The sequence below is a fragment of the Hirundo rustica genome, chromosome 1 (assembly GCF_015227805.2).
Source record: "Hirundo rustica isolate bHirRus1 chromosome 1, bHirRus1.pri.v3, whole genome shotgun sequence".
Taxonomy (NCBI): Eukaryota; Metazoa; Chordata; class Aves; order Passeriformes; family Hirundinidae; genus Hirundo; species Hirundo rustica.
In genome coordinates, this window is record NC_053450.1 from 103,846,681 (window position 1) to 103,865,793 (window position 19,113).

Below are 19,113 nucleotides of genomic sequence, written 5' to 3' on the forward strand. Positions count from 1 at the left end.
GGCTTGGATCACGTTAATTTCTTGATGACAAGGATGCTTCTTTTTTTTTTGCACAACCACAAAATCCATATGCTTGTCGAAGCTTCCACATTCCCTGGCTGAGCAGGTAATACCAGGTTGCCTTTTCTTCCCACATCACTGGCCTGTAGTCAGCATGAAGAAGAATCCCAAATCACACCTGACTATACTATAATGTAGCCACAGGGCTGTGGTGGCTCCGAGGACAGTGGGCAATAGGTCCTCAAACAAGCCATCACCACCCCTCAGCAGCAAGCTCTCCTCACCATTTTCCTTTCCTAGAAATCTTTTAGAGTTTTGTAACTTTCTACCACATTAGGGAACTAAGAACTACGGAGTATTCTTTGTTATGAGTCTATTAATTTCTCTGCCTCTTCTGACCATCCACATTTCCATTTTGAAAACTTTTGGACAGACCGCTTTGAGATACTATCTGTAGGCACCCTTTTTGGCTAATGTATCTCTATGGGGTCCAGATGAAAAAGAAAAAAGCTGTAGGATATATACTTAATTGAAAGATTCATCACTTATTAAAAAGAGCTTTACATTTAAAATTATGTTTCTTACTAATCTAGAATTAATGCCATCTGATGAACCTTGGCTTTCTCAGACAAGTTAAAGAAGCAACTTAAGTACATGATACTTTAATGGTTAAGAAATCTAGCCACGAAAACAGTGAATTTCAGCTACATGAGCAAAGCCCACATAGCTGTAGCGTTTACTGTGACTATTTATAAGAAAGGAAATCAGCAACCTCAAATTCTGTTTTTTGTATTCCCATACCTTCAAGATTTCTAAACAATATTTTATACCCACACACTTCCATATGCAGAATTTTGTTCCAATTGTCTCACATTTCAGACAATGCCATGAAGAGCTTCTCCTCCTTTTATCAGCCAAGGGGAATTTTAGATGGCAATCATAACAGACTAAGAAATCAAACAGATTAATAATGCATTGCCTTCCATGACAACAGCAGAGCCCCGCATACCTCAGGCTGTCATTACGTGAGTCACTCAGCACTCCTCGCTCCACTCAGCAGCAGATGGGAGGAAGGAATTATGCAGTGCACTGAGGCCTTCTGAAAGATGCTCTCACTTTTAGGAAACCTGTGTGCTTGTGTACAGAAGTTTACAGAACAGACTTCCTAGAATTTTACAGAACAGACTTCCCCTTGTGTGAAGTCCTTCTGTCTTCACAGGGGCATTAGGCAAGCAAAGATATTTCTCTGATGGAATGGGAGCCAGAAAATGCAAAAATAAAATACTAAAAATAAACTGGAAATCACAAACAACAACAACAAAAGCAACCCAAAAGTACCCATCATGAAATCTCATAAAAGGATAATACTAGGACTGCAGCATGCAAATACTTCAAAGAATATAAACACACATAAATACAGTCACAGCTATATTCTAGCCCAGAAATATGTAAGATGAGTCCTGAGATTTTGCAGATGCAAAACCAAAAGAAAATGTACATTTGCTTCGGCCTTCTACAAAATGCACAGAACTGTAGTTACATGGTTTTAAGGCAGTATAGATTTTTTTTTTTCCAGAGGCACTTCATCCCCCTGAACAAAGCCCAGACACCACCTTTTATCAAATACACGACTACTCAGGTGCTCTAACATATTTTCTCAACACACCTGCACAAATAGCTGCTGACTGCCACTCCCTTACAAGGAATGTCATCCACCATTGACAATGGGAAAAAAAAACCAAAACAAAACATTTGCACCCACCCATTCTCATGCACAGGAGAACATAACAGGCTCATATGTGAACACCAGGCTAGAAATTCTTGACTAACTCATTTCACCTCTGCCACAGAACAATGTCTCTGAATTTAGATTAATTCAAGAATCAGATCTCAAGTAAATAAGAGTTGAACTATTCTGCAATAGAGCTAGTATACTTTAAATGTAATTTTTACAGATGTTCATCTTCTTTTGATATTTCACCATTCTTCTGGTTATGTTACTTGGGAAAGCTTTAGTCCATCTAGGTCAGCAGTAAATGAAGGAGTATTTTCTCTTTTAAAAAATGGACACGAAGTGTGGGATTTAAAGCAGGTACTCAAGAAAAATGACTGGCCTACAAAGTACTTGGGTATGTTTTTCACCAATTTAACAACAATATATAGCTATAGCACTTCTGCCATCTCCTCTCTGCCTTTATACTTGAACTCATCATACTTGGATGATTTTTATAGACTAAACCAGATACAAAAGAACAAAGAAATAACGGTTCTCTTCCACAAGGAAAAAGAATAGTTTTACCAACACTCAGCACACTACGAGGGAGTTGTGTGCAGATTTCACTTCTGAACCTACCCTCCTCAAATGCTCCGCTTCTGACAGCTGCAATTAACTGCAGCAGTTAGACACTGAAGCTCCAAAGTATTCTCTTTTGTGCACTGTTTAGCTACATACCACTTCACAAACCTCAGTCATAAAGAACTTAGTGAAATCTTTCATTAGCTTGGACTTACAGTGAGCTGATGGTGTCCTGCTGGTACTTAAAATGGTCAGAGAGACTGTCGGGCATCACCATCCTTATCTCACTTTATCAGTAAGTTAAGATAATTCCATATTGCCACAAGCAGGAAAATACCGAGCTGTTATCAACAGCTTTCCTTTATTCATCCCAGCACACAATCAAGAGAGTTAGGAAGCTAACTTCCCACCCTCAATGCATTTGTGCTTGTGTCAGTGTCACCATGCAGTGTTTTCCATGCAAAAGATGATGAAGCTGCATAGTATTGAAAGATGAGGCCGCACAAGGGCTAAATGAAACCAAATCCATATTCTGGCATTCCTTCTGCAGCTCAATCCAGCCTGCATTGTAACAGGTCAGGCGAGACCAGCTTCTCTACTTAAAACCTAAGACACTCATAGTATACCAAACAGCAGCACGTGGCATCAAGGAGATAAGCAGAGCAGGAAGACTGCAAACCTTGTGCGACCATTCCTACCAAGCAGACCTTCTGTGGGCATGAACCGACAGCCAGATGCCTATCGTGGTGCACCTGAACCTATAAATGTACGTATGTCTGTAAATAAACACGTGAGAACAGTCTAGCTTCACCTAATGACTGACCGTCGCTGTTACCTGAGAATAAACTCTCCCTTCCTAGATGGGCGCTCATCTTTTCCAACCCTTATGCACTTTCCCAGCTGAGACTCGGGCAACTTGTGCTGACGACTTCTTCTGAGACCAAGAGCCACCGTGGTAAGAGCAGCTGTAGCTTTTCTCCTATACAGCGTTCTATTACCTCTAGCGTTACTTCGCGTACGGGAGTAAAACAGCCCGAATAAGGAACGGCTGCTGCCGACTCCAAGCCGTGCGGCCGGGCTGAGGTCCCGCTCCTTCCCTCAGTTCACCCCGCCGCTCCCTCTCCTCGGGCGCCCATCTAGGCGCGGCCGGCGCGCAGGCCGCGGGCAGCCCCACCGCCCCCGCCGCCGGGCCTGCGCCCCGCCGGAGCCTCCCCGAGGCGGAACACACGGCCACCCGCGCCGCGGGGCCACCGCTGCCGCCGGGAGCGAGCGAGCCGCGGGTGAGGCCGGGCCCGGGGATCCGGGACGCGGCGCCTGTCCGCCGCCCGGGACTCACCTTCCCGTCGGCGCCGAACGGGAGCGACTCCTCCTCCGCCGGCGGCTGCAGCGCCCTGTCCCGGTGGGCGTCCGCCGCGCTGGGGGCCGCCACGGCTCCCTGGGGCTGGTAGTCGGGGTAGGGGTTGGCGAAAGCTCGCTCCTCCATCTCCGCTTCACCGCCCAGCTGCAGTTTCAACCTCTTGGACATGCTCTCTCCCATCTCAGCCGGCCCCCGGCCCGCCTCCCCGCACGGCGAGCCGGCGGGGACACACTCCGCCCCGCAGAGCGGCGGCTTTGCAGCAACGCGAGCGCGGCGCCCGCTCCCGGCTACAGCTGCCCCCGGCTACAGCAGCCGTCCGCGGGCGCTGGGGCTGGGTCAGGAGGGCGCCTGCAGTGACAGTACCCGCCGCCGCGGGCCCATCGGGGCCGCCCCAGGGCGGAAGCGCCACCGCCCCGACCCCGAGCCACCGAAGCCCAACTTTGGAAGGCGAAAGGGAAAGCTGCGACGCCGCGGCTCTGCTCGGCGTCCCTGTCAGCCGCGGCGGGAGAGCGGCAAGCGCGGCGGCATCACAGCCCGTACAGGGGCAGAGCGCGGCCGGGGCCGCGGCCCGGCCCCCCCGCGGGAACAGGCAGCCCGCCTGCCGGCGCAGGCCGGGTGGCACCGCTGCAAAGCTCGTTCCAGCACCTCATCCTCCCCCGCCGGGGCGTCAGTGCCTCCGACTGCTGCTGCCGCCGGCCGCACACCGGGCGGCGGAGCGGGGCTGCCGCCGGCTCCTCCCGCCCGTCCCCCCGCGGCGGGGGCGAGTCGCCGCCCGGCGCATCTCAGAAGAGCGGCAGCAGCAGCAGGAGGGGCACGGACAGCCCCAGGAGCAGGCAGTACGCCACCAACTCCTTCGCCCGGCTCATCCGCAGCCGCTGCCGGTCCGCGCTCATCCGGCCGCAGCGCCCGGTGCGCCGGCCCCCGGCCAGCCGCGGCGGGAGGGAGGGAAGGGGTCCTCGGCTGCCGCGCGGTGGGGACGGCGCAACCGGCGGCGACCGCCCCTCAGCCGGCGAGAGGACGCAGCTCCCCTGCGAGAAGGGGGGTGGTCTCTTTCATCCGGCCCGCCCCCGGGCTCTAATGTTGGGCTGATCGTGTTCACCGTTTTGTCGAGGGGGAGCTCGCTCCAACAAGCCGAAACGTGCTATAGAAAAACACCCCAACCCCCCCTAAAAGACATCAGAAAACCTCCCAGCCCGGGAGGGGGCTGGCGGCGGTGGGTGGGGAAGGCTCTCCGCGATCGGCGGTGGCGGCTGGATGTGAGGGTGGGATCGCCTTCCACCTGGGGAGGTGCAGCGTCTGGACCCCGTGTGGATCGCGCGTTTGTGTCTCGGATCCAGTCCTGGGAGAGGGGGCTGGATGCCAGGGCACTGTGTCACCAGGAATTTAGCCCGTCGTCTTATGACACCTCCACTTTAAGCTAGGAGAAGAGCTCCAGATGAGAGGGCACTGTACAATCATCAAGGATAAATATTTTCTATTCACAAACAAATGGTACATGCTTTCGATGTAGTCATAGCCTTCAGGAATTGATACTGCGTACTGAAATATCGTTGTGTAGAGCGACCCGGCAGAAAGCCTGCAATCTGGCGGAACGCTGCACACAGTATTGTGTAAAAATACAGGCACGGGAGACCTCATTATGCCATGAAATATTTACTCCCAACTATGCCATTCCTTTTTTCCCAGTAATTGTAAGTCAGATGGACCATAGAGCATTAATTCAATAGCTGGGCACTGTGCAGACTTATTGATCTTTGGTTTTATGCGTTGGGTAATTTTATCGCTATCAAAATACATATTCAGTGCATAAGATTAAATAAAAGTGGCATCTGTCCTGGCACTGGCTTCAGTTTATAGTTGTTTGTAGCAATATACATAAGAATAAATGGGACATTTACCTGTCTGTCACCTTGTCACAGAATATGAACTTGATTTAATACTTTCTTCATTTTTATTTATTTTTATAAATTGAGATGATGACAAAGCAGAAATTCCAAACAACCTGTCTGACAAGAAGGACCTTGTATTTGCTCTGGGAGCAAATATAACCAGTCACTTAAAAATTAGAGTAATCTATAAAATGTCCTCTTCTGTGATAATTAAAAAATCACTTTATGCGTCATGTATTCTTTAATGGGTAAGTCTTTTGTGCTGTATTGCAGTGCCTGAAAAGGTAAAAGCAGAACCTTTTTAAGACATCTCTTGTCTCTGAGTAAATATTTCAAATGACATGTTTTCATCAGGCATAATTTCCTACCTTTAGTGGAGATGGGCCACATCAGCACAAGTAACTGCATTCCCATAATGAATATCAGAGTTAAGCCTTCAATATGGGTATGCGTGGTTTCTGTTTTCTTACACCTTCTACTCTTCTTGAATCAAAATTATAGAAATATAAAAGCAGGATCATATCAATTGGTACCTGCTCAAGGCAAACAGATAAGGAGAGAAGGTACTCCCTGGCACCTTGCAAGAGCAGGTTCTTCCCTTCTGGAGCTGTGGGTTTGTGGGTTGCTGGGTTGGCACCTCTTCCCTTTTGCATCATTGTGCTGCTTAATTATCTGCACACTGCTGCAGGTTTAACACCCTGTTTTCTGGAGCGCTTCTTTCATGTTCACTGTTCTTCACATTTGTTGCAATGTGGTATGTTTAGTTTCAAGCATACAAGGCCTTTTGTTCTTAGCAGGTGGGATAGAGTTCAAAAGACTTCCAGGCTTCTTTTCAGGGAGTGTTTTTTCCTTCTGCTCTTTTACCCTTGATGCATGCAGAGCTCCCACAGCCCAAATGGGAATCATGGATGAAGGAGGAGGAAAAAAGTTGGGCTGAGTGAGGTGTCAATCTGTAATATAAGTTTTAAACAATAATGGAGTCACGTCTCTCATCTCCAGCACTATGAAGCAGGAGGCTTTGCCTACTAAAATCATGATTTCATTTGTGCTTTCATTCAGAAAATATCTAAATGCTAATGAAAGCACTGAACCCTCACCTTTACTTCACCACTCCAGCTAAGCACTCCTGTAACCTGTCTTCTGCAGCATTGGCAAATGTGCAGCCCTGCAGCAAGCTTATCTAGCTGAAAGCTGTCCTTTTCCTCTCTGTGATGTAGGTAAAATCCAGCTAATGTCTAAACAAAGCCTGATTCTTACTTAGAAATCAGTTTCTTCATGTAAATCATGGAAGTTTTTCTTATCAGATCAATAGGCTATTCATTCTTTACACAAGAGGAAATCATAAACCCTTCTCTTATGGCCTTTCCTTTCTTCCAATCCTCTTCACATCCTGCAGCATCTGATACTCTGCTCACAACAAGACTAGTGCCAAATTTTTAAATAGTAAAATAAAATATCTGTTACATTTTCCGTCAGGACTAAATAACCAGAATCCATACATAAACCATTAATGATGTTGTGCTTTCCTATGCATTTTGCTGCTTGATTCCCAGCATGCATTGTAAATTAACCTAACTAACAAGGTGGGAAAGAGCATTGTATATCACAGAGGCAACCCTCTGAGGACTAGCACACAGCTGCCCCTCCCTCTACACTCCGTGGGAGCTACACCATGATACAATGTTAGGTGGCTTGTGGAATGAGTGTGAACAGCCATCAGGAATCTCCATAGCTCTAGCTGTGACATGTTCAATGGTTCTTTCAGCATCTGTGATCATTCTTACTACAGCATAATAGTGCTCATTTATTTTCATGCACAGTGGCTCCATATATGTTCAAGCAACAGCCCCATCCATGCTTTGCTCCATGGAGACAAGATGGTGAGCATATGACTTCAGCACCCCTGCTAAAGTGCTTTTTAAATTCAAGGAAACCATTGTAGCAGCTGGCATTAATCTCATATTATTTCTGACTGTAGAGATCCAGCTGAAATTAACTGAGAGTAGCAAGAGCTTCAGGAATGGACCCTGCTAATGTGGTGCATAATGGAGAACAAGGCTGTGCACTGCTTTATTTAGTGTGGAAAAACAAGATATGGAAATTTCTCAGCTAGTGTTAAGTAGTACAGCAGATCAGTGGAGATGGGGTAGTTTATACCTGCTGCAAATCAAGGGTCATACTTTTATTGAACATAAATATAGTCTTTCATACTTTCATGCAAAGCTTTTGCTTTTTCTCTGGTCGTCTCTTTAGGCTGCATTCTGCCTGTGGTGTATCCTTTGTACTCTGCAGCAAACCTTTTACTCCTTGATTACTCCATAGGACTCTAGTAGCCTGTAAGAAAGGACTTCTTAACTCTCTCTTCACCTGCCTTTATCTGCACTTCCTAGTTTCTTTTTTACCTTCACCATTGTATAAGTATATATTCTGCTACTAAATGATTTAAAGCTGTTTAGGTCTAATAAGCTATTGGGGGGGGGGGGGGTTTGCTACTTGTAATAAACATGATATTATGAAATAAAATCTGCAGGATCAGGTTTTGCTTTTTATTTTCAAAAGACTTGCACGCTTTGGACCAAGTTCAGTCCTGTAATGCAGCATAAGAGCTAACTAGTCTGTGTGTGATGTTATTATTATATTGTTATCAGTAGCAACAAGTTTCTCTGGCTGCTGTAAATAAGTGATCTCTATTATTGTATAATTTTGCCATTTGCTATTTAAGATCTCAGAGATTCCTGTGAATCTGAGAAGACACTTTGCTATTCAATCACAAAATAAATGTTTCTTTAATATAGTTGTCTTCTTATTTTCTGTCCTTGTCTTTTGTTTTGTAGCAGAAAAAACCAGGGTCATGAAGTCTGTTGCACTTCTGTTCTGATTACTGCCTGCTAAAAAATGATAAACCTGAACAGCAGTTCTCTCAGCTTGTTTTTAAAGAATGAATTTTGTTATAATCAAATGTTTACGTTCCTTATCCCCTTATTGCCAGTGTTTTTTTTTTATTTGCACATCCTGAGCAGTACAACTAATGCTGAAATCATGCAAAAATGCCTGTAAATGTTCTTAGAGATCCTTACCCCATCTATGATGAAAATGGAGACAGCTTGCTGCTATTAAAATGTACCCTTTATAATCATTTGCTTAATGTTCAATTCTAAAAGGAATTATTTCCAACCCTGACAAGGTTTGTAAGCCTGAGAAAAGTTCAGTTTGTAAAAAACAAATGTTACCCCCCTGAAGCATGAGGAACAGAGGTGAAAGATGGGTACTTTTAGAACAGCTGTGGCTGGCCCGTATCAATAGAAAGGAGTAACAAAACAAGTGTTGGATAAGAGGATTGCTTTTGCCTAAGGGAGCTTGTTGCAAGCTGGACACCTTATTTCTTCAGATATTCTTTGAATGACTCAATGTCAGGGACTTAAAAACCAGCCCTAGTCACTACCTTGAGATTAGGATAGATGACAGACTCAGGCCTAGGATTCACCAGAGATTTTGGACATGTTGCTGTGATGCACTGAGTGATCTCAGTCCTGTTTCTTCAGGGTTTGTTTACGGAGGCTTATGATCTTCAACGTGTACTCAGAAGTCCATAGGTTTGGGTTCCGTCTTCAGTGGCTTTTGCTGAATCAGGACAGAGTGGGGATCAAGCACCTTCAGGCAAAGTAGCTTTACAACTTTTGCAGGATAAGAACAAACTACAACAATACAAGAAGGGAGAAGAAGAGAAAAAATGGTAAACAAGAGAATGTGAGAAAAACTAGGTAGAAAAACCATCAAGGACTGTACTTTTCCTACCTAGTGAAAGATCTCACTGACTTTAAATCTCTGCCCTGACACTGAAAGTGTGAAACAGAGAATAGTGCTCAAGATAGTACAACCTTGATAATGATAGCAGTGAAACAGCAAGAGAGTCTCTAACACAGGATGTACCATCCACTGTTTGTCACTGTGGGTAGTCACCAGCCTTCAGAATCAGCAATACAAGCACCAAGCTTGAGGACAAACAAATTTCTCACTCACCTTTCAGCTGCAAGAGGTCAGGGCTGTTCCTGATGTGTTTGCTTGACCAGATTTTAAAAAACAACGTCAAGAAGGGTTTCCTCCACAGGCAGCCATCTCTGCTGCTGTTCCCTTGATCAAATTATTTCCTGTGTCGAACTTGAAAGTCCTCTGCTGCAGTTTCAGACCATGCAGAGAAGTGTTTACACTCTTATTCATGCCTCTGTTGCCTTACTAAGGAATCAAAACTAGCACAGGTACAGCTGCCCTCAGCACAGTGTTGGTATGTGGGTCATGGTGCAAGGTGCGTGAAATGAGCTCCATTTCTGAATAACATTATTCTCTTTCCCCCTGCTTCCTGCCCCTCCTCCCCCTCTTGTATTTTAGGTATAATAGACCCCTTTTTAATCCTTGTGGAAATAGCATGGGGAGCTGGTGTGTTTTTACCGAGGAGCAGTGGGGAACAAGGGAGTCACGGCCCCCTTCTTACCATTGCCTAATGCAATCTTGTTCACACATTTTAAGATGGAGTCCTGGGCACAAGGTTCTGCAGCACATCCATCCCAGCTCCTCCCAGTCAGTGCAGGGTTAATGTACACATCTGCCCCTGCGAGGTGTACATTAGCACCATTAGCATTGCTCTTCCCATGATTTCTAAATTTTGAGGCTAGGAGGAAGGAGAGACAAAAAGAGGAACAGATACACTTTTTCCATTTGTCTCTGAAATGGTCTGCGTTAGCCAAAAAGCAGTCTGGATGATTTTGTCTTTTGAATTCTTCTTGGTCTTCAAGTTCTGATTTGCATCCTTAAAAAAACCCATGTTTTTTTCAGAGAGCATGAGGAAAAAGGTCAGATTTCCAAAAATGTAAGTGACTAGGATCTTACAAAAGAAACCAACTACTGCTGTAACAGTGGTAAAACCCCTTTAGCTATGTAAGTAACAAAGAACAAAGAGCTATGAGGTTTTGTTTTATTTAAGAGAAGAATAAGGTTAAAAACCATTAAGAATACTAAAGGTAATCTAAATCTAGTGAAAAGCAAAATTAATATTTTTGTTCAGTGTTTAGTACCAGAGAAATTACAGAATGTGGCTGTGAAACCGGGTAATGGGAATAAGTGAAGGAGAACAAATTACCACATTCTGGGTTTGGGTGAAAACTAAACTTAGATTATTTATTACTCAGTTTAACTGGGATTATAAAAGTTGGCAAATTAAACTGTAATTGCCCTAGTGACGTTTATCCATGCAGTGAGCAAATTAGCCAGTACTGTGTGGTTGGAGAACAGCACATGTAGGACGTGTTTAACCAACAGAGGAATCCTGAAGCTGTCCATTACATTACATTAATGGTTATTAGTTGACCTTAGCAGGATGCAAAGATTTAGTCAGATGTTGAAGAAAATATTAATAGGAAAGATGGAGATAAATGGAAAAATATTATGTGGGTTTGTAGTATATCATTCACAGTGGAGAGACTCACTACTTTTCTTTGGCAAGAAAAGTGATTCTGTGGCTCTCACTGTTTGTAGAGTTGCAGTAACTGGTAATTTCCCATGTAGCCCAGTAGCAGGTTAATACAATTATCTTACAGTAAGTGAGGATCTAGAAGAAAGGGAAGCAACAGTGTGCTATTGTCAAAGGGAATGTATGGCGCTAGAGGAAAAGTAATACGGGTGGTAGTAAGGTAATAAAAAAGTGGATTTGGAAGTACTTTTAACAGACATTTGTATTAACAATGTTTGTACAGCAGATAAGGAAAAAACCCAGTGAATTTTTCAGAGGATGATTAGAATGCTATAGTATAAGACCTCAGTGAAATGGGCAATTGTGAATGAAGGGTTGGTAGCTTTAACAGGAGTAACAGTGTATTGACTAGAGTCCAAGGTCATAGCAATCTGCCTGCAGGGGAGTTGGTCAATGGAACTCAAAAAGCAAAACAAAACAAAACAAAACAAAATAAAACAAAACAAAACAAAAAAACCACATTAGAATTGAAGCAGATGCCGAAAATGGGAATGGAGAGTCTGTTTAATGAGGAAAGCTGAGACCATTCTGGCTTGTTTAGCAGAATGAAGGCTGGAGTGTAGTTGCTGTTCATAAATAAGAGAGAGCTATAAATACACAGCTATATCTACACTAGGGAGGTGAAGAATTATTAAGGACCATACTTGCAATGGAAGAAATTATTTTATGTTGCCTGTGATGAAATTCAAGCTAAAAAACAAACAAACAAACCCACAAAAAGGAGTGATTAACTATCAGAAGAGAAAGATTTTGGAGCAACCTATCACTGGGGCATTTTGGAAACACTTCAATAAACTTCTTGGGTAAAAGGTGCTATAATGTGGTTGTTATGAGCCTGTAAACCAAGATTCTCATATTTCTGGTACTTGGGGAAGAACAGTGATCTCAAGGGACACAAAAGAACTTCTCCTAATTCATCAACAGTGACAGTTTCTAGAAGCCAGTGAATATGCAAACAAAGTTGTTTTTTTGTTCATAGATTCCAGCTGAGGGAGGGATATTGGCAAGTGAGATGGTTGTAATATTCACTAAGCTTCTGTGTGAGATTTCCCACAGCAGCTTTTTAAAGTCTAATTGTCATTAACAGTTCTACACATGTTGTGTTTATGTGAGGATGGAGATCAGGCATCTAAACCTGCTTCAAATTCTGCCAAGGGAATGACAAGCCAAATTACTGGTCTGACAGATAAGAGAGTTAGAAAACGATGGATCTAGGCAGTCTTCCATTTTATGGCTTGAAGGGAGATTTCTGTCTGAAGTGAACTCACCATTCTGACAGTTTCCTGACATGTGTGTTTATTTCCTCAGCTCTCTCCTGCTGTTTAACTGTACAAATATTTCCATCATCTGCTACTGAGCTTCCAGATCTAACAACAATTAGAAGATAGCTGAAATATGAAAGTAGGCCCCCCCTGGAAGCCATTTAAAATCTATCAGTCTGACATTAAAAAGGCTACTAATAGTGCCGTATTTAGGTTTTTCCTAACCTGAACAGATAAGGAAATTATGTGGGATGTTCTCCACTTTTTTCTTCAGGTATTCTAACTTTGAAGAACATTTTGGGTCACAGAATAGAGGAATAACTTGGTTGTTGCTTAGTCCCTCCATCACTGTCGTGCTGCATGCAGTTCACCATAAGGCTGAGTATCCCTCTGCAGTTATGAAGATAAGAAGTTGCAGAGTACAGAAGTTTGTGTGCTTGAACAAGGAGAGAGGTGACTGCTAACACCATATTTAAATTCTGCTGAGGTAACTCCACTGACTGGTTTAGACCTCCTTAAGTAGTTAAATAAATTAACATTAATTTTCCATATATGTGTTGCAACTCAGTTGTCATATCATATCTGAATTAAAAAGATAACCTCTGCAGATTTTCTGGACTAATGATGGGCCTTTTCAAGTAGTACAAATATTGTTACATCCAGGCTCAAGCAGGTCATGATTTATTTTTTCACATCTATTTTTTTGACCGCAAACTACAGCATCTTCCTGGCCCAGGGGCTCCTTAACACACTGGGCCAACTTCTGTAAAAATTATAGATTCCAGAAACTAAGAGGGAGGAAATAATTGCAAAACCATTGATTATATTGACTATTTTAAGAAAAGGACAGCATGAGAGAAGCAAAATAGAGATAATGGGATTCGGTAAAGCAGTTGTTGGTAAAATTTGTGAGAGGATTCTTTTGGAGGGATAATTTAAGGATAAAGAAGTACAGGAGAGATAGCAATTACTGACAGAAGCTGTATTTAAGACACAACAGCAAATTATTGTGCTGTGAAGGAGAAAGGAATCAGCATATAAAAGAATACCTGGAGCAGAAGCTCTTTAAAGTCTTGAATGTTTTAAAAGGAATTTATTTACAAATTAGGAACAAAGACATATGGCTTAAGTTGGGGAGAAAAAAAATGGACCCAAAGTGTATGGTTGAGCCCAGACAGATAAACTACACAATGAGTTACTACTATTGAGGCTGATAACAAATTAATGGGAAAAGATTGTATGAACACTAAAAGAGCAGAAAAAGGCAAAGTAAAATTCTGGCCCATTCCTTAATAGGTAAGGATTACAAATAATAGGCCATTATGAGAAAGCCAAGATATTTAATGACATATTTGCTTCAGGCATGGCATAAATTGTTAGCAAATGCCTAAAGCATTTAGGTTGTTTACAGGACCACAGAGTAGGGAAAGAAGAGGTTAGAAAATATTTAATGTGTTACATATATCAAAGTTAGAGTGGCCTGATAAAACTGACTCTGGAATATCTAAGAAACTGAAGCAAAATCTGAATCAGTAGCACTCATTGGTAACAAAAGAAGAGAAAGTTCTCTAGGAACTGGAAGAAAACCCACAGAAACCCATTCTTCAAAAGAGGAAAAGCAAGATTCAGGGAGAGAACAAGTCTATCTGTGTTATCCTGAAAGATACATGTGATCTGTGTGTAGAGAGCAATAAGCTAATAAAAAGAGTAGATTTGTCAAGAATAAATCATGCCTAAATAATGGTCTCCTTCTCTCATAGGATAATTGTTCTCATGGATAAGGGAGAAGCAGTAGATCTGTCTTGACTCTACTGAGGCTTTTGGCATGGTCCCATCCAACATGCTCTAAAGGAAACAAAAGAATCATATACCTACCCAGGGTCACAGTACTGTGAGCACACACTTTCGTACTTTGAAGTTAAACTGGGAAGGTGTTACATGCAGGGGTCCGTAGAAATCATCTCAGCATTATCATCAACAACATGAATCATGAAACACACGACATGTCCAAACAACATAAGGCCAGGAGGGATTACAAGCTCTTTGAGGCACAGGATCAAAATTCAGAGCTATATTGAGAAACAGCACAAAAGGCCCAGAATCAACAAGGGGAAATTCAGTATTTTAATACAAACACTTAAGCTTGGGAAAAGGAAATACAAATACAAATTATAAAATAGGGAACGAAGGTGCATGGTTGCTCTTATGGAGATGTCTAATGGCGTACCATGACAAATGATACTGCCATAATATGATACTGTTACAAAACCAAGCAAATCTCATGCTGTGAGGCACTGACAGAAGTGTTGTGGGTAACATATGCAAGGTAATTATCCTTTCCTGCTTGACCCTGGGATGCTGACACTGGCACGGAACAGTTTTGGACACGACACTTTCTCAAGGGTTGCCAAACTGGGAGGAGTCCAGAAGAGGGAAATGAAAAAGGTAGGAGGTAGAGAAAGCATGGCCAGAAAACAAGAGCCAAAGTCGTGACTTTTGAGAAAAGATTGAAGGAAATTGCTTTGTTTGGTATAGAAAGGAAAAGACTAGAAATGAGATGTAATAATAATCCTGTATTCAAAGGGAAATTTGTTAATGGTAATTTATTCTCTAAGACTCTGCAAAACAGACCATTATGAACTCAATGAATTTGCATCACAGATATTTTATGCTGCAGTATTGGGAGTTTATCTGTGGTGTAGTGCCTAAATATGCTACACAGGAGAGTGTTTATGGGAGGATTTTAAAATCAGGCTGGACAAATTATTAGACATAGTCTAGGTATAATAGCCCAACCCTTCAGAGAGGAAAAAGGACTGTTAGATTCCAGGACGTCCTTACCAGGCTTGCATTGCCATTATTCTACTAAATTTAGACCAGGAACACAGCAGGATTTTATCTTTATTATCTTTGCAGAAAAATTTCAGTTCTGTACTTCAAATATACAAGGCTATTTTAAGGCACCTATTGTTTTATATGGATGATAGACAACCACAAATAAGACAGGAATGTGATTAATTTTTCCTTTTTTAACTGTCTTTAATTTTGGGCCAGTTAAGGAATAATGATCTAGGGAGAACAAGATGTAATTAAGGAATTGTGGGAGGCTTGTAAAAAATTAAATTTGCTGTGTATAATGAAATCCCAGTAATTTCAGCAGGCCAGTTGAGCTGGTAGCCTTGTTGGCAGAAATCAGGCTAATTATACCTACCTTGAAAGTCCATTCTTAGGGTTATTGTGGAAAAGAAAATTGAGCATAAGACAGAATACAGCCTTAATGTGAAAAACCAAGCATGCAAGAAATGGAAAGTCAAGGAGAGGTGTATGAAATCCTGAAGACCTTGAAAACCAGAAGCAATAGTTGAGAGATATGTCTAAGTCAAAAATCTTCTCTGTGTTTGTCACAGAATCACAGACTATTCTGACCTGGAAGGGACCCACAAGGATCATCAAGTCAAGAATCCTGTCTCTGCATGGGATAATATCAAAAAATGCACCATGTGCCTGAGAGCATTGTCCACATGCTTCTTGAACTGTGTCAGGTTTGGTGCTGTGACCACTTCCCTGAAGAGCCTGTAACGTGAGCAGAGACTGAAGTTTCCAAAATTGTCATTTACTCCCTTGTGTTTTGCCATCTTAGTCTAGAAGGATGGTGAGTGGAGGGCTATGATCCTAACCCTCTTGGGAAGCTGTCACTTCAGTGTTGCTCCATTTGTAAGATCTCTCCCAAATAAAAGGTCTGTAAGTTAAGACTATACCTGTGCTGGTTAATGAGGTCTCTCAATGCAGCAGCAGCAAAGGACATTGCTTGCTGGCTGCTGTAGTTTATACATTTGTCAGAACAGCTTTGGGGTTTTGAATGCCAGTAATGGAGCCCTGGATGTGAAATGCAATACAGGAGTTAGCTATGAACTGCCAAATGTAGTGCCTTTCTTCCTCAGCTGCTGGATCCATGTACACCATGCAGTGGCTCTGAATGCTGCGGACAGCCTTGGAGAAGGGAGGCTTCACTGATAGCAAACTGTTGATGCAAAGCTTTGGCTATTGTCACCAACACAGCCTGTTCCAGACAACCTAAGGCTGCCTTAAGTGCAATGCAGAGGAAAAGTGTCTCTGCAAACACAGCATCCCTTCTGGGACCTCATCTCCCAAGCACTGCAGCCTCACCCAGTCAGAACTGATCCTCAGAGATGAGCTGATGGAGCTACAAAAAGGACAGAGCTCCTCTCACCCCATCTGGGGAGATGGCAGCCAGGAGCCTTACAGTGTAGTGCCTGAGCTTCCTTCCCCCAAATACTTTCCCAACTGCAACATTTGCATCTGTTTGAAGCCCTCTTTTGTGGCAGCACTCCTCTAAGGACAGGGGCTTTGGGATCTCTGCGTCTAACCTGAGTCTGGGGGCTGAATCTAGGTTACATGCTTCCTTTCACATGGGGAAGGCAGGTGGACTACCTCAGCAAAAGAAGTGGGTATAGGATGCAAATGAAGCTGCCATATGATCTGGGGCAGAAAGTTTTCCCTTTCCTACTCAGTGACCAACATACTTTACCCACTGCACCCTGAATCTTGATGCCTGGCAGCAATAGATCCATTACAATGAAGTTTCCACTCTTCAGCAGAAAGCCTGGCATCTGCTATGGTATGCTGTTTAGAAAAAGCACAGAGTAGGAGGGAAGGAGGAAGCTGTTCTGAGGGAGGTATGTTTTCTAGGAAAGCTTCTGAAGCAAAGGAAATTAAGTTTGAATGAGTTCTAGCTTTATTCCTTACGAATCCCTGACTGTTAATCTGGAGTCATTATCCTTAAACACCAGTGACTGCAAATGCCCTTCTTAGCCTTCTGAGCAGAGGCAGGGCAGTACACACATGTTGACATGCTTCTCAGAGGAGCAACAATAGATATTGGGCAATAAGAGTTGGGTAAGGGAGGTAACAAACCGTGGCAGGTGGGATTTGTTAAATCTTTGTTCTTAAGCAGATTCCTGCTCTTACTGAAAAAGGAAAAATATCTGATATTTCTGCATGTAGCTGAAGCAAGCAGGATGTCTGAAATATCTGGTGTATGTCTACTCTAGTTTACAGGGACTCAGGAATCCCATGTGTAGTATGCTTGAGGATGAAATAGAGCTAGGCCCTAAGGCTTGGTGACCTGTAAGTCTTAAACGCGTCCACTTCATTTTTCAAGAGACAGAAGCAGCCATAAAGGTCAGCATCTCTGTCTTATAAAGCCTGAGGCTTTGAAGAGTTATTCAAGGCAATAATTTATCTTTACCTATGAGGAGTTAAACAGAAGGGGGCTCTTTGCTTAGAGGAAATAACAGCAAAACTTTGCTCCTGTCAAGAAAGAAGACATGGTATCTTAATTAGCTAAAGAACAGAGTTAGGTAGCTCTTCTGCTAATGATGCCTCAGATGGTCTCCCTGACCATCAACAATAAACTAGACGAAGGCTTAACATATACAGGACATATTATTTCTCTACAAAGGAGAGGATTTATGCGCAGTGCTTACTTTAAACTTTGGATATTCTTCTTACTGTATTGCAAACAAATCCTCCCCCATTAATGAGTAAGGCTAAGATTTAAGATAAAGCCTTTTAGTCTGTAATTTCAAGCAGCTCAACAGAGAAAATTTAATATGCAATTATGTGATCTTTGTTTTCTACGTCTGGGATGCTCATTATTGCACCTCCAGACAATGAAGTTGCCTGTCCTACAACCGGTTAAACTCACATTTTCTTGAAGTTGTGTTGAGATTTGGTCAACATGCAGCAGTGCATTTTCTGTAGAACATGATCTATTTATCTTCCTCATATCAAGAGCTATTGAAGAAACATCTACTCTAAGAATGTGCTGTGAAACAGTGCCAGCATCTCTATTTATCTCACACTAAACTGAGCATGTTTTCTAATAGGAGTGCTACAGAGAAGGGAGGAAAGACTTGATACAAGAGAACACTGATAATTTGCAAATACTGAAAAACTCAGCAGGGTTTTATGGGTATTATTATTTCCTTCCCACCCCAGCTTCATCATCATCAGTGATTAAAGCTTGCTTATAGCATGTAGAATCCTTTATCTGGGATTTAATTAAGCAATTATCTCAATGAAAGTCAAAGTAAGTTAAAAATTGGTTTGGGCTTTCCTAAATGTACAGCATTTTTGTAGCTCACATGACTAAGATTCAAACAGTATTTTTATCTTGAAATCAGCACAAAAGATTCTTAATAAGTGCCTGTAAAAGATCAGCTGAAAAAAAAGAAGCACCTTAAAAAATGGCTACTTTCCTGATTATACCAACAGTAAGAGTATTGTGAAAAATACTTGGGAAGACTCAGTTTTAATGTATTTTGATGTAGTAATAATTTCTTTCACTGCTTCTTTCTTTGCCTCTAAATTTATCCATTCATCTCTAGCGTTTGGATTTCTATGATTAAAATATACTGCTCTGTATCTGTGTTTGTAAGCAATGCAAACCAAAGAGCATCACACAGCAATTTCTGCAGCTAGCAAAAAATTAATGTGTGGGTCTGAAAAGACAGGTATCTGCTAGGGAGGGGCGGGGCCTCTCTAGGAATGGGGAATTCCAATCCCTTCCCTCCAAGTTATTATAATTTGGAAGTTTAAAAAGGCTTTTTCAGTCATAGCTATGGGGAAAGGAATAACAGTCTTTTACTAGTAAATATAACAGGACAGACAAACAACAACAGCAATAATTATAATAATAAACAGAACCAAGAACCCCGAGGGGCTTTGTCTCACAAGTCCCGGGACAGTCTGATCCCTTGGGA

At 42.6% G+C, this 19,113-nt stretch overlaps 1 protein-coding gene across 1 annotated transcript in view; it reads right to left on the minus strand.

Moving 5' to 3' along the window:
• Positions 1-3,929, minus strand: part of LANCL2 (LanC like glutathione S-transferase 2) — a 32,222-nt gene extending 28,293 nt beyond the window's left edge. The window contains exon 1 of the mRNA XM_040070826.2: positions 3,633-3,929. Coding sequence (XP_039926760.1) covers positions 3,633-3,833 — 201 coding nt within the window. The 5' untranslated portion in view covers positions 3,834-3,929. The remainder of the gene's footprint in view (positions 1-3,632) is intronic.
• Positions 3,930-19,113: the final 15,184 nt, after the last annotated feature.